Source organism: Coregonus lavaretus (assembly GCF_964263955.1).
Source record: "Coregonus lavaretus genome assembly, chromosome: 37".
Lineage (NCBI taxonomy): Eukaryota > Metazoa > Chordata > Actinopteri > Salmoniformes > Salmonidae > Coregonus > Coregonus lavaretus.
The window spans coordinates 14,440,626-14,455,352 of record NC_140024.1 but is presented as its reverse complement, the minus strand read 5'-3'; the positions used below and the strand labels follow the sequence as shown (position 1 = coordinate 14,455,352).

The following is a 14,727-nucleotide window of genomic DNA, read 5'->3' as shown; positions in this document are numbered from 1 at the left end:
ACACGTCAACTATGACAGACAAAATGAGAGAAAAAAATCCAGAAAATCACATTGTAGGATTTTTAATGAATTTATTTGCAAATTATGGTGGAAAATAAGTATTTGGTCAATAACAAAAGTTTCTCAATACTTTGTTGTATACCCTTTGTTGGCAATGACACAGGTCAAACGTTTTCTGTAAGTCTTCACAAGGTTTTCACACACTGTTGCAGGTATTTTGGCCCATTCCTCCATGCAGATCTCCTCTAGAGCAGTAATGTTTTGGGGCTGTCGCTGGGCAACACGGACTTTCAACTCCCTCCAAAGATTTTCTATGGGGTTGAGATCTGGAGACTGGCTAGGCCGCTCCAGGACCTTGAAATGCTTCTTACGAAGCCACTCCTTCGTTGCCCGGGCGGTGTGTTTGGGATCATTGTCATGCTGAAAGACCCAGCCACGTTTCATCTTCAATGCCCTTGCTGATGGAAGTAGTTTTCACTCAAAATCTCACGAGACATGGCCCCATTCATTCTTTCCTTTACAAGGATCAGTCGTCCTGGTCCCTTTGCAGAAAAACAGCCCCAAAGCATGATGTTTCCACCCCTATGCTTCACAGTAGGTATGGTGTTCTTTGGATGCAACTCAGCATTCTTTGTCCTCCAAACACGACGAGTTGAGTTTTTACCAAAAAGTTCTATTTTGGTTTCATCTGACCATATGACATTCTCCCAATCCTCTTCTGGATCATCCAAATGCACTCTAGCAAACTTCAGACGGGCCTGGACATGTACTGGCTTAAGCAGGGGGACACGTCTTGCACTGCAGGATTTGAGTCCCTGGCGGCGTAGTGTGTTACTGATGGTAGGCTTTGTTACTTTGGTCCCAGCTCTCTGCAGGTCATTCACTAGGTCCCCCCGTGTGGTTCTGGGATTTTTGCTCACCGTGGGGTGAGATCTTGCGTGGAGCCCCAGATCGAGGGAGATTATCAGTGGTCTTGTATGTCTTCCATTTCCTAATAATTGCTCCCACAGTTGATTTCTTCAAACCAAGCTGCTTACCTATTGCAGATTCAGTCTTCCCAGCCTGGTGCAGGTCTACAATTTTGTTTCTGGTGTCCTTTGACAGCTCTTTGGTCTTGGCCATAGTGGAGTTTGGTGTGTGACTGTTTGAGGTTGTGGACAGGTGTCTTTTATACTGATAACAAGTTCAAACAGGTGCCATTAATACAGGTAACGAGTGGAGGACAGAGGAGCCTCTTAAAGAAGAAGTTACAGGTCTGTGAGAGCCAGAAATCTTGCTTGTTTGTAGGTGACCAAATACTTATTTTCCACCATAATTTGCAAATAAATTCATAAAAAATCCTACAATGTGATTTTCTGGATTTTTTTCTTCTCAATTTGTCTGTCATAGTTGACGTGTACTTATGATGAAAATTACAGGCCTCTCTCATCTTTTTAAGTGGGAGAACTTGCACAATTGGTGGCTGACTAAATATTTTCCCCCCCCACTGTATATCTACAGAAATAAGACAGATCCTGCTTCTGTTGCCAGTTTGAGTGTTTGTTTAATAGCCTACTGATTCCGTGAGCACCAAGCATCACGCAACTGCAAAATGTCATATAAAGCAAATATTTTATCTTTGCTATGCTGTAATAAAGGCTTTGAAACTTTTTTTTTCATTGTAAGTAATACCAGAGTCTGTTCTATTTTATTTATGTTGTTTACACTGTTCCAAACGGGCAGAAAAATTATATTGTAATTTAACAGCACCTGTTTGTCACACATAAAATGCACGCAGCTCTCGCTCCTATACCCTCCTTTTTCTTGATTTCCTTCTTATTATTACAATTATTATTATGATGACCATTATGTATCAATCAATCAATCATTCATTCGTTCATGTCATCACACAGCATACGAGTCATTCATGCTTTGAAATGCAATCAAGCATTTTAGTTTTTAAATCATTTAACAAAGGGAGCGTTGGATAATTAGCCTAAACATTAAACAAACCGGAATTCATGAATGCATTAAACCGTTTTTAGTCTTTGCTGTAATAAAGGCTTTATATATTTATTTTTCTTAGTTAGAACAGACTCTCTGTTACATTTATAATTTATTTAGTGTTGTTTACACTGTTCCAAATGGTCAGAAACAAATTATAATATTGTAATCTAACAGCACTTGTTTGGCACACAATACTCATGCAGCGCTTGCTACTTACTATACCCTCCTTTATCTTGATCTCCAATCGTTTCCACAACTAAGTCAAATGTCTTCCACACATCTGACTTCCCCTTTCCCTCCTGAGCAACCAGTAAACATTTGGCCGTTTTGAGTTTATCTTTCACGTCCTCCGCATCCATTTTGCTGTCGACATTACTGTGTTCGGAGTTTGTTATAACCAATTTATTGATGTGATTATGATAGGCTATAGGTCAGGCCCTATTGATCACGTGCATGCACTGCATACATGTTTTACATAAAGAGAGCAAGGGTTGAGGGAATAGGGAATGTTTTTCCTAAACAAATTAGGTATTTTGGTTACAGAACCTTTCAGTCAGAAACAAGTAAGAAACAAAATGGCTGTAATTATGTTGCAGCTTCAGCACAGACAGCGCGATAAACACTTGCTGTGCTGTGGTGCCTGTTCGCTGCAGCAGGGAGGAGAGAGACAACGTGCACCAGTCACACAGGCACTCACTGTCATTTCATTTTAACACAGCGTGGCCATCGGGCTCCCTTCTTGAGTCATTTGTGTGTCTTAATTATTTCATCAAACAGTGAGCTTAAAGCATCAGACAAGCTCAGTGCATGTAGTTGATTTTATTCAAACACATAGGGTGTGTCTATATATGGAAAAATACATGTTTCAAAATGTAGACCAATAGATTAATTGAAAGAACAGATGACTCTCGGTCAACCAAGATTTCTTTTTGTCTGGGATGCCCTAGTGTGTGTACACCCTCAATACCTGTGCGATGACTGCCTCTCTGGTGCCGTAGTACTTGAAGAAGAGGTGGTCAGTCTGGATGAAGAGCTGGCAGGTGTTCTTCTCTATCTGAGCTGCTCTCTTCTTCCTCAGGATCACTGGACCATGTTCATGGGACCTCTCCTCCTCCACCACACTGTTGGGCTCCTGCAGAGACAACAACCAGAGGAACAACTACCATTAGTCAACTAGGAGGGAGAGATGGATGTGAGGGAGAGTGAGGTGGAAAGAGGGGAGCTGGAAGAAGAGAGATAGGGGAGCTAGATTGAGAGTGGAAAGTGGAAGGTAGAAGAAAAAAAATCCCATGTCTTCAGATGTGGAGAAAGAGGGCCCTGACTTCTGAAGGGAGTAGGGAGAGGTCTTCCAGAACATGGGGAAACATTTCCGGACACACCCCTGGTCTGGTCTAACTCATCCCCTGAGAGAGAACACTAACACCTCACCCTGCCAGATGATCTGTGACATCACTCTACTCAGTCATCCACAGAGCTGAAAGGGATAAGAACCCAGGAACAATAACAGGAACCTGGCTCTAGTTACAGCTCCAATAACAAGTCGGACTTAATCACTTCCATGTTTCCTTATCATGCTAATCGTGCTTACTGTTATTTTACCATGGAGCAAGAATATGTGAGGTGGTATTTATTGGGATTCAAGAACTAAAGGGAAAACTGATAATACCAATCACAACTTGGTAATAAAATGGGTTGCGCAGTACTGGTTTTCCACAGCATGCCTGTGGATGCAATATCGACTATACAGATGGTGTGTATGTGCTATGTTTGTATGGTCCTCCAGTACTGTGTACAGAATGTGTAAGTGGTTGTATGGTAGTGGTGAGTGCTGTATAGCTACAGTGAGGGGAAAAAGTATTTGACCCCCTGCTGATTTTGTACGTTTGCCCACTGACAAATAAATGATCAGTCTATAATTTTAATGGTAGGTTTATTTGAACAGTGAGAGACAGAATAACAAACCAAAATCCAGAAAAACGCATGTCAAAAATGTTATAAATTGATTTGCATTTTAATGAGGGAAATAAGTATTTGACCCCCTCTCAATCAGAAAGATTTCTGGCTCCCAGGTGTCTTTTATACTGGTAACGTGCTGAGATTAGGAGCACACTCTTAAAGGGAGTGCTCCTAATCTCAGCTTGTTACCTGTATAAAAGACACCTGTCCACAGAAGCAATCAATCAGATTCCAAACTCTCCACCATGGCCAAGACCAAAGAGCTCTCCAAGGATGTCAGGGACTGTAGACCTACACAAGGCTGGAATGGGCTACAAGACCATCGCCAAGCAGCTTGGTGAGAAGGTGACAACAGTTGGTGCGATTATTCGCAAATGGAATAAACACAAAAGCACTGTCAATCTCCCTCGGCCTGGGGCTCCATGCAAGATCTCACCTCGTGGAGTTGCAATGATCATGAGAACGGTGAGGAATCAGCCCAGAACTACACGGGAGGATCTTGTCAATGATCTCAAGGCAGCTGGGACCATAGTCACCAAGAAAACAATTGGTAACACACTACGCCGTGAAGGACTGAAATCCTGCAGCACCCGCAAGGTCCCCCTGCTCAAGAAAGCACATATACAAGCCTGTCTGAAGTTTGCCAATGAACATCTGAATGATTCAGAGGAGAACTGGGTGAAAGTGTTGTGGTCAGATGAGACCAAAATCGAGCTCTTTGGCATCAACTCAACTCGCCGTGTTTGGAGGAGGAGGAATGCTGCCTTTGACCCCAAGAACACCCTCCCCACCGTCAAACATGGAGGTGGAAACATTATGCTTTGGGGGTGTTTTTCTGCTAAGGGGACAGGACAACTTCACCGCATCAAAGGGACGATGGACGGGGCAATGTACCATCAAATCTTGGGTGAGAACCTCCTTCCCTCAGCCAGGGCATTGAAAATGGGTCATGGATGGGTATTCCAGCATGACAATGACCCAAAACACACGGCCAAGGCAACAAAGGAGTGGCTCAAGAAGAAGCACATTAAGGTCCTGGAGTGGCCTAGTCAGTCTCCAGACCTTAATCCCATAGAAAATCTGTGGAGGGAGCTGAAGGTTCGATTTGCCAAACGTCAGGCTCGAAACCTTAATGACTTGGAGAAGATCTGCAAATCAGGGAAAAAAAAAAGGGACAAAATCCCTCCTGAGATGTGTGCAAACCTGGTGGCCAACTACAAGAAACGTCTGACCTCTGTGATTGCCAACAAGGGTTTTGCCACCAAGTTCTAAGTCATGTTTTGCAGAGGGGTCAAATACTTATTTCTCTCATTAAAATGCAGATCAATTTAAAACATTTTTGACATGCCTTTTTCTGGATTTTTGTTGTTGTTATTCTGCCTTTCACTGTTCAAATAAACCTACCACTAAAATTATAGACTGATCATGTCTTTGTCAGTGGGCAAACGTACAAAATCAGCAGGGGATCAAATACTTTTTCCCTCACTGTATAGGGTTGGTTTCACAGTGGGGTGTTATCAGCTCACCTTGAGAGGCTCCTCCATAGCTGAGGCCTGGTACTTCTTCATCCTTTCAAACACTGAGTGGTCAGCACAGCCTCCCTCTGAGCCATACTTATGAGGGTAATCTGGGAGGAGAATAGGAAACCATCAATATGAGCTCAACCATATTACCAGTAATATTGGTTCTCTCAGCTTTAGGCTAAACCTGTTTAGAAGGGGAAAGAGAAAGGTTGTACACGAAGCCATAGTGTTGCCTCATCTACTCTATGCAAGGCCCTCTAAAACATAGCAGTATAACCTTATTATCCCTAGCAGCAACAACTCATTCACCTGAGGGTGGAGATATCTTTCAGAGCATTAAATGTCTGTTCATTAGGACAGAAAGAAGCTGTAGTTAATATCTCTCTCTCTCTCTCTCTGTGTGTGTGTGTGTAACAAGGCCTAACACACAGACTGTCTACGCTAACTGAAAGTATAATCCTCTGTTCACAGCTGGCGTCTCCTTCTCCAGGCTGGAAAGAAAGCAGTCTTCCTCCCAAATTACATGTCACTGACTCACTCACTGCTCGACTTTCCTCTACCTTCCTCTGCCAGAGGCTCTGAAAAACACCAGACTCAATAAGGAGCAACAACACTACTTGCAACTACAGTATCCAGAAAAGTCCAATATTCAAGCAATACACTTTCACAATTACTAACACAGATCAATGTCAAAGAATGGTCTGAGATACCACAGAGTCTGCCACAGTCCAGATTTAAACCTACATCTAAGCAGATCGTATCCTTGCCCTCTGCTGAGAAATGATGCCATTGCCCAGAACAACACGTGGTGCTGTGTCCCTCTGTGGACTGGCTGGCTGCTGGAGCATTCCCAATGGGACCAAAGCAGTAAGACAGACACAGAGCTGGGTACTTTACAACCCAGCTAAGATGGTGATCATCAAGAACACCGTTTGTTCACGGGCATCTGCCTAAAGCAGGTGCACAGATCAAGCACATGCACAGATCCAATTTCCTAATAAAAAAGGAACATGATTTTGATTAACGCATCCAATTCAAATCTATTGACTCTGCTCTGATGTCACCCATTGAAGAGCAGCCAGCAAGCAAGTTGGAGAGCACCCTCCTTGTCATTACCATCCTGTTCCTAAATGAGCCAATAAACAAGCAGACAGTCTCACCATAGTACAGAGCGCCCCTGTAGAATGAGCCCAGTGATCCCTATGCAGAACACAGAACTGCACAGTGAAACATGAAAATGAGTAAACCATAGTGACACAGAACTCTTAGCAGAGAGCCATAATTGCCTGTGGAAATCTTCAAACTTGTATAATGGGTTTTTGTAATCTATACTCTTTACCTTCACAGCAGGCTTGAATGCTAATGAACTCCAATTACGGCTGTGTGTTTAGTCAACAGGATACACAGAGCTTTCTACTTCTTCCCTAGTTGGCTTTATCTATTCACAGCAAACGACTTCTGTCTTCTCTCTGTCTGATGTTGTCAGTCCCTACAGAACAACGCCATGTGTTCCAGGATGAAGACACAGGGTTGGGGACAGGTATGGATGACACACTGGGAGACAGGCAGTCTATTTTGGGTATGCTACTTTTTCCTGGTTAGGTTACGTGGCCATGGAAAACTTCTGACCCTAATTATGCGGGTGACTGGGAGGTAGGCAGAGTAACATATAGGTATGCTGTTTTGGGTTTGGGCAGAGTGTGCTGAACTCAGGGGCCTCAGCCAGGGCTCTCTGGGAATGGGGAATGGTGCAGTGTCAACCAGGCCTGACAGCTCTGTTGCTGTCTAAGCGGGCTGCATAACAGAGCAAGCAGAGTGAGGAGGAAGAAGCGGTATGTGTGTGTGTGTGTCTCTGTCACTAATGAGGACTCAGGGATAACAGCCATCTCTCCCTCCCCTGGGCAACATGCCCTCCCTACTCCGCCTCAGATACCTGAGACAGGACTTCAAACACAAGCCAGCACAATCCCACACTCAGCACTTTGAATGTTTTAACCTATACACCGCAATACAATAACCCTGAATACACAGAATAACTGAATGCATATGCCATCAATCAGGCTGTTACTGTACAATGTGCTGATAATAAAACATGGATTTGGATCAGATCCTACATCAGGTCAGACTGCTCTGTGATCAGTTCCTAGCAGAGAGATTCTTCCCTCCCCCAGTTGTCCCCAGATAGTAACAAACAGTGAGATGGAGTCAATAACGCTGACTGCACGCTTCAATACAGGTCTCCTCTCTCCACTGCATCTTTTCCCTAATGTACACAACACAGTCGATGCCGCTGCTCTGGTCAATAGCGAAAGCCCCCCTAATTACAACAAAAACACACCAGTAAACACAAGCAATCAATCCTACAACTAGGATCATGTAATTACAGTACATGCATGCGTCTCATTAAATCAGCACTCTTACATCCATCACAACCAGGGCCACCACAACATACTGGCATGGAAATGGACTCCAAAGACATACTGTAGCGTCTAGTAGTGTAGACTGTAGAAAAACATAACTCAGTACACAGTCCTATTCTTCAAGGCCTTATAGGCATCATGTAGATGTATTGTGAGTGAGACTAAGTCCTCGTGAGTGGTTAATCCTCAAGGTCCCCCGGCTGAGTCTGGCAGTGCTGGGAGGACACGGCAGAGCTGCTGTTATAAGCCTCCCAAATTAACCTGTCAGTCACCACCCTGCATGGCGGGAGCAGCAATAGCAACGCCTCTGATTCAAGGAACACACACTCTGCCCGAGGAGATTCAAGGAACACACACACTGCCCGAGGAAATTCAAGGAACACACACTCTGCCCGAGGAGATTCAAGGAACACACACTCTGCCCGAGGAGATTCAAGGAACACACACTCTGCCCGAGGAGATTCAAGGAACACACACTCTGCCCAAGGAAATTCAAGGAACATACATTCTGCCAGAGGAGATTCAAGGAACATACACTCTGCCCGAGGAAATTCAAGGAACACACACTCTGCCCGAGGAAATTCAAGGAACACACACTCTGCCCGAGGAGATTCAAGGAACACAAACTCTGCCCGAGGAGATTCAAGGAACACACACTCTGCCCGAGGAGATTCAAGGAACACACACTCTGCCCGAGGAAATTCAAGGAACACACACTCTGCCCGAGGAAATTCAAGGAACACAAACTCTGCCCAGGAGATTCAAGGAACACACACTCTGCCCGAGGAAATTCAAGGAACACACACTCTGCCCGAGGAGATTCAAGGAACACACACTCTGCCAGAGGAAATCCAAGGAACACAAACTCTGCCCAGGAGATTCAAGGAACACACACTCTGCCCGAGGAAATTCAAGGAACACACACTCTGCCCGAGGAAATTCAAGGAACACACACTCTGCCCAGGAGATTCAAGGAACACACACTCTGCCCGAGGAGATTCAAGGAACACACACTCTGCCCGAGGAGATTCAAGGAACACACACTCTGCCCGAGGAGATTCAAGGAACACACACTCTGCCCGAGGAAATTCAAGGAACACACACTCTGCCCGAGGAGATTCAAGGAACACACACTCTGCCCGAGGAAATTCAAGGAACACACACTCTGCCCAGGAGATTCAAGGAACACACACTCTGCCCGAGGAGATTCAAGGAACACACACTCTGCCCGAGGAGATTCAAGGAACACACACTCTGCCCGAGGAGATTCAAGGAACACACACTCTGCCCAGGAGATTCAAGGAACACACACTCTGCCCAGGAGATTCAAGGAACACACACTCTGCCCGAGGAAATTCAAGGAACACACACTCTGCCCGAGGAGATTCAAGGAACATACACTCTGCCCAAGGAAATTCAAGGAACACACACACACACACACACACACTCAGCTCCCAGAAACACAAACACAGTCCTAAAGAACACGCATCGCCGTAATGAACACACACAGTGCCAACGAATACACCTCAAAACTTGAGGAAAACACACTCAGTCCCAAAGAACACAAACTCAGTCCCGACAAAACCACACACACTCAGGTCTGCAGCCTACAAGTAAATAGTATACTCAGCCAGCGTTTCACACTCCCTCAACCTTCCTACCCTCCTCCTGTCCTCAAACAAATTTGGACAAACAGACATTTTAATTCACACTCTTCGATGGCAGAAAAGTGCCGGGGGAGTTATTTTGGCACTTTATTTTATTTATAGTCGCTTTTTTAAAAGTCAGGATAAGTGCTGCAGGGCCAGGATGCCGTTCCTCAAAAGCCTGGCCGTACTTACAGCACTATTGACTGACCGCAGTTCATTTGCATTTTGCTTTGCATATCATATAATGAGTCCCCACAAAGTGCCACTAGTGGGCAGTCAGGTCAACGGGTTGGAGGAGGAGAGAGTGGGCTCAGGGTCAACCTGTGCCCCGTTGTCAGTTGAGGAGAATGGCTCTGTACTGGACTGACCGGATTGACCGAACAACAAAACATTCTGCCCTGACAATGTATTCTCTATTTCCCGACAGAAAGCTGTCATTGTCCCTGCAGTGAATGCCCTCTCATTCAGATGCTAATCAAAAGGCCTTTGCGAACGAGAAGCGAAGAAAGACAAAGTTGTGAAAGCCGGGGTAAATGGGAGTCAGAGTCAGTCACGCCTTTTCATTCTTTATTCCATCCATCCACCATTTGTCCTTCCTCTCTCTCACCAACACCAGCTTCAACAGGAAAGAGAATTCTAAAATTAGGTGCCACAGTTTCTTCAAGGAAAAAAGCCTCCGCAACAAAATGAACCTGTTTGAAGTGCGTCTTTGATGTCTTTGAAAACATCCAAGTGCAGACAGGATATCAGTGAGAAGAGACTCATTAATAGGTTGATAAAGACACAGTTTGAATAAAACAGCTGAAACCTGAATGTTACACTGAACAGAATGCGGCGGCAGGTAGCCTAGCGGTTAGAGCTTTGGGCCAGTTACCGAAAGGTCGCTGGTTCGAATCCCCGACCCAACTAGGTGAACAATCTGCCGATGTGCCCTTGAGCAAGGCACTTAACCCTAATTGCTTCTGTATGTCGCTCTGGATAAGAGTGTCTGCTAAATTACTAAAATGTAAAAATTTGAATAGAATGAAGTTCTCAAACAGGTCTATTGGAAGATTGTCTTTACCCAGTCCCCTTGTATCAATATGGACTCGATACTTCATTGTGTCACAGGAATGTAGCCAAAGTTAGATTAATAAATGACTCAACTATGTGTAAATGTACAGCTGATAACATGAAAGGCTATGCAAATACAAATATTATGTACCACAAGGAGGCAGTGTGGAGCATGTTAACCCACAGTGGCACAAATGAGATAAGAGAGCTGCCATCAGTGCTATGACCTGACTTCACATGGCAGCATGACTTGACAGAAAATCTCAATTTGGGGCACCGGCATTCGCTTCATAGATTAGTGAAGGGAAAAATATGAAATGGGGTCCTTCATGTAATGTCTCAGGCAATATAATCTGCTAAGGAAAGAAGAAGAAAGATGTGAAGAACACAAAGAATGGGTAGGGCATAACTACCTCAAAGCAGGTGCAGTGGCCAAGCCCTGCAGTACTATTGAGGGGTTCAGATGACAGCCTGTCATTGGATATGACACTGAGGGACAGAGAAAGGGAAGAGGAACAGAAAAGCTCTGTTCACACCCTCAGATAAACAGAAAGAGCAGGATGGGAGGAGGAATAGAGGGTGAGAGCTTTCTTGACACCTCATACAGACATAGAAAATGACAAAGAGCGCGAGACAGGGAAGAAATAGAGGGAAAGGAGAAAGAGCGAGAGAGTAGGCCTACATTGTGGAGTAGTAGCATAAGAGAAAGGTTCTCTGATTGCAGGCTCATGCTGGGCTGGTTGTGCCTGTGTGTCAGCAGGCAGGCTGGCTGTGAATCAGCCCCACCTGAGGAAAAGAGGGCCAAGCAACACAGGGTGGGCCTCCATGCTGCTTCCTCCCTGCCTGCCTGAGAGGGCTGCTCTCTGGCCTGTACTGGGATGAGTGGGGTCAATGGTCTCTGGAGCTTAGCCCACACCCACACCTCAGAATGATCTATAATTGGTGGGCTGGTTGCTAAGGAAGAGGATTCACTCCCTGGCACTGGCGTCTCATCCTGATTCCACATCAATCATCAGGGCTCAGCCTAACCCTGACCCTGTGTGTGTGTGTGTGTGTGTGTGTGTGTGTGTGTACGTGCGTGCGTGCGTTTCTTGCTGCAGTGTCCCAGTGCAACCTTCGTCAGCTCCCCTTCCTCTGGCTCAGACCCATTCCACAGTTCATCTGACATGACCTTGACTTGACATTATGCCTGGCTAAATGCCCAATGTAAACTCCCCTTGGATAGACCTCTCCTCTGACAGCTCTGAATTGTATTTAAACCGTATACCTCCACTCTGCTCAGAATGCATTCCACAGCCTTTAAGACCTTACCTCCAAGCCTAGAGAAACCGGTCCTGTGCTGTCCCACCCCCCATCCTTCAGGCCATTTAGGTACACATCCATCCATATCTCTGCTTACAATAAATACCTCCAGCAGAGAATCGCCTTTCGGTGTTACTCTCTATCTAAGGTCCCTGTCCTGTAACAGTATGACGCCTACTGTTCTCTATGATAGGGAGGGATGTGCATGTAGCAGAGGTGGAGAGAGAAAAGCTGGGACAAACGAGCCAGCATGGATTAGTCACTGCTGTCAGTTGATGACAACAACTGTAATTAAAAAGAGCACAGCCATGGTACTGCTATTTAGAGCTGCTACAGCCAATTCAATCCATTCGCTTTCAAAGCGAATAACATTGACGAATGACTGTGGTGTTAACAAGCCATCCCATGTGCTTCCAATAATAACCATCTTTGCCTGCACAAAATATGTGTTATTTGGAATTAAATTGTATTTCAACTGCTTAATTGGATAATGAACACCTCATTTCTAAAGCTACATCCCTAAAAAACTATCAACACTTATACACACACACCCATAGTCATATTGTATGGGCAACATTGTCTGAATCAATATAGCAAAAGCATTAACGAACACGTCCTTTAAGTCTATAAAATATACCTATTACATTAATGACAGCCATAACTCATTTTAGTGCTGTGATGTTGGCACCATGACTCCAGCAGGCCTGCAGGGTGACTGGCAGCGGAGTATACTCACTGATGTCCCCCTCGTGGTAGATGACTGAGTGGTAAGGTACGTCCTTGTCTCTGAGGTACCTCTCCGAGGGCTCCACGTAGTACATGCCCTGGTGGGTCTGGATGAAGCCTTCAAACCTGCCGTCCACCACCGAGCCGTGAGTCAGAGTGCCCTTCTCACCTGGAGGAGAAAGACTCAGGTCAGGTGGCTGATGAAGGGTGGTCAACTCAACTCTATTCAGTTGGGGGTAGGACGGGAAGTCAATGCTCAACGTGTGAGAGAAACACAGTCAAAACATACACACCAACGCAAGCTGACACACAAACTAACAGAACATAATGCGGACACACAAACACAGACACACACAGGCAGCTCTAAACATTGAGCAGATGGTAGACAGTGAGCTGTTCCTGGGGGGAATAGCGTCTTGGAGCAGAGTATCAGGGTGGGGCCCACCATATCCCTGTCTGTCTGTATCATAAAGACCCATCCCTGCTCCTCTCATCTGACCTTCAAATCAGACAAATAATGACTAGTAATAAGAGCTTGGACTCTGGTTAGTGTCAGGGACAATCAGAGAACAGCTGGGCTTCTTACACAAAAGGCACAACTAACGCTTGAAGAATCAAGGAACCAGTGAGAAAGAAGCACTGCCTTGACAATAGTAACAGGAGTAAGACGGAATAAAACCAAATGTTTTCAGGGCATAGCAGAGTCTATTAAACATCATCCGCCTTTCAACCAGACAGAGGAAGACTGCACGGTTTTTCATTCAGTGTTTGTCAAGAGCAAGCGCCTTGAAAAACCTTTGCAGGTTGGAAGAAAAAAAACCTGTGTTATAAAAACAGCAGACTCTGGAGGGTTATAATAAAACTGCACATAGATCACTGACAACTCAATGGGAGAAGATAACTAATCAGGGAGAGAATAAGACTTGTTTTCCACAGGATGGAGGAAGATCAACTTATTTTTATCTGCTGCTCTCTTCAGTTCAGTATTGTTTGCGAAAATGTTGGAGCTTTTGTCTCATAGTTATCCTGAGGGACCATTGCAGTTTAGCGTAAACAGAGAAACACAGCCAACCAGCCAGCTAGCCAACCAGCCAGCTAGCCAACCAGCTTCTCTCCCAAGTTAGGTTTGTGTTTCCAGAGGAAAGAGGCCCAGTAGGCCCGCTGGGGGCCGTCTGCTCTGCTCTCCTGCTGGAGATAACAAGAGCAGCAGAACACACAGCTGTCCCATGGAGCATCCAGCTCTTTCGCTCTAAATCTCTTCTCTGTGTGTTCCATGGAAAGGGCCCATAGTTTCCCCTGGTTTGTCCAGGCCCTAGCCATGTAGTTTGTCAGGAAACACTGGGACACTAACTGGTATTGGTAGTAGTTTTGATACTGAAAGTGAGAAAAACAGAAAGTGCATTCCATTAATGTTATTAGGCACATATTAGATTAGAGTAATAGCAAACCACAGTCAATAATGGAGGTGCTTGCTCAAAATAATACTGTAGGCTAGATTACCTCCATCTAAACAAAATCAGCAGGATACTAGGGAAAGGAATTTTGAGCTATGCTGAGACCATTCATTGACAGTAATAACTGTCACTTTAGATGACTTCATGTGTCATTTCTGCTGTCCCATTTTCTTCATAATCATACATAAATAATACTTTCCCCACTTACAGCTTAGATTAGAATGAGGACCAATTTAATCTATGTGGTCTAATGCTGGGCAGCACTTGGTAACATTAAAGAGAGCCCTATGGTTCTGATATCATTTCAGGAACAGAGTCCCCCTTCTGATCTCCAGAAGGCACAGCTTGGGCACTGCTCATTTGCCCAAAGAGGAAGCCCTTTATCTGGGCATGAAAGGCCAGTGCAGAGGGGTTTAGACCCATCCTCTGCTCACATATGGATCAAGTCTGATCACTGTACCAAGGAGTGCTCACACCTCAGACACTGATACCCTCAGCAAAGGGAGTACCCATAATTCCAAGTTTAAGTCAGGAGAATACGGCCGGTTCCAAGGGCAACTGACAAGACTTTCATGTGAGAGAAAGAGGAGTGAAAAGAACATGCTACACTAATGAGAGCTGGGTTAATGTGGCCATATAGACAGTGGAAATGGAATAT

General features: G+C 45.0%; 1 protein-coding gene across 1 annotated transcript in view; it reads right to left on the bottom strand.

The window, feature by feature from the left end:
• Positions 1–14,727, bottom strand: part of LOC311111813 (disintegrin and metalloproteinase domain-containing protein 10-like) — a 94,487-nt gene that overhangs the window by 9,764 nt on the left and 69,996 nt on the right. Inside the window, exons 4-6 of the mRNA XM_084154675.1 lie at positions 12,626–12,784; positions 5,469–5,569; positions 2,954–3,118 (exon numbers count right to left, since the gene is read on the bottom strand). Coding sequence (XP_084010801.1) covers positions 2,954–3,118; positions 5,469–5,569; positions 12,626–12,784 — 425 coding nt within the window. The remainder of the gene's footprint in view (positions 1–2,953; positions 3,119–5,468; positions 5,570–12,625; positions 12,785–14,727) is intronic.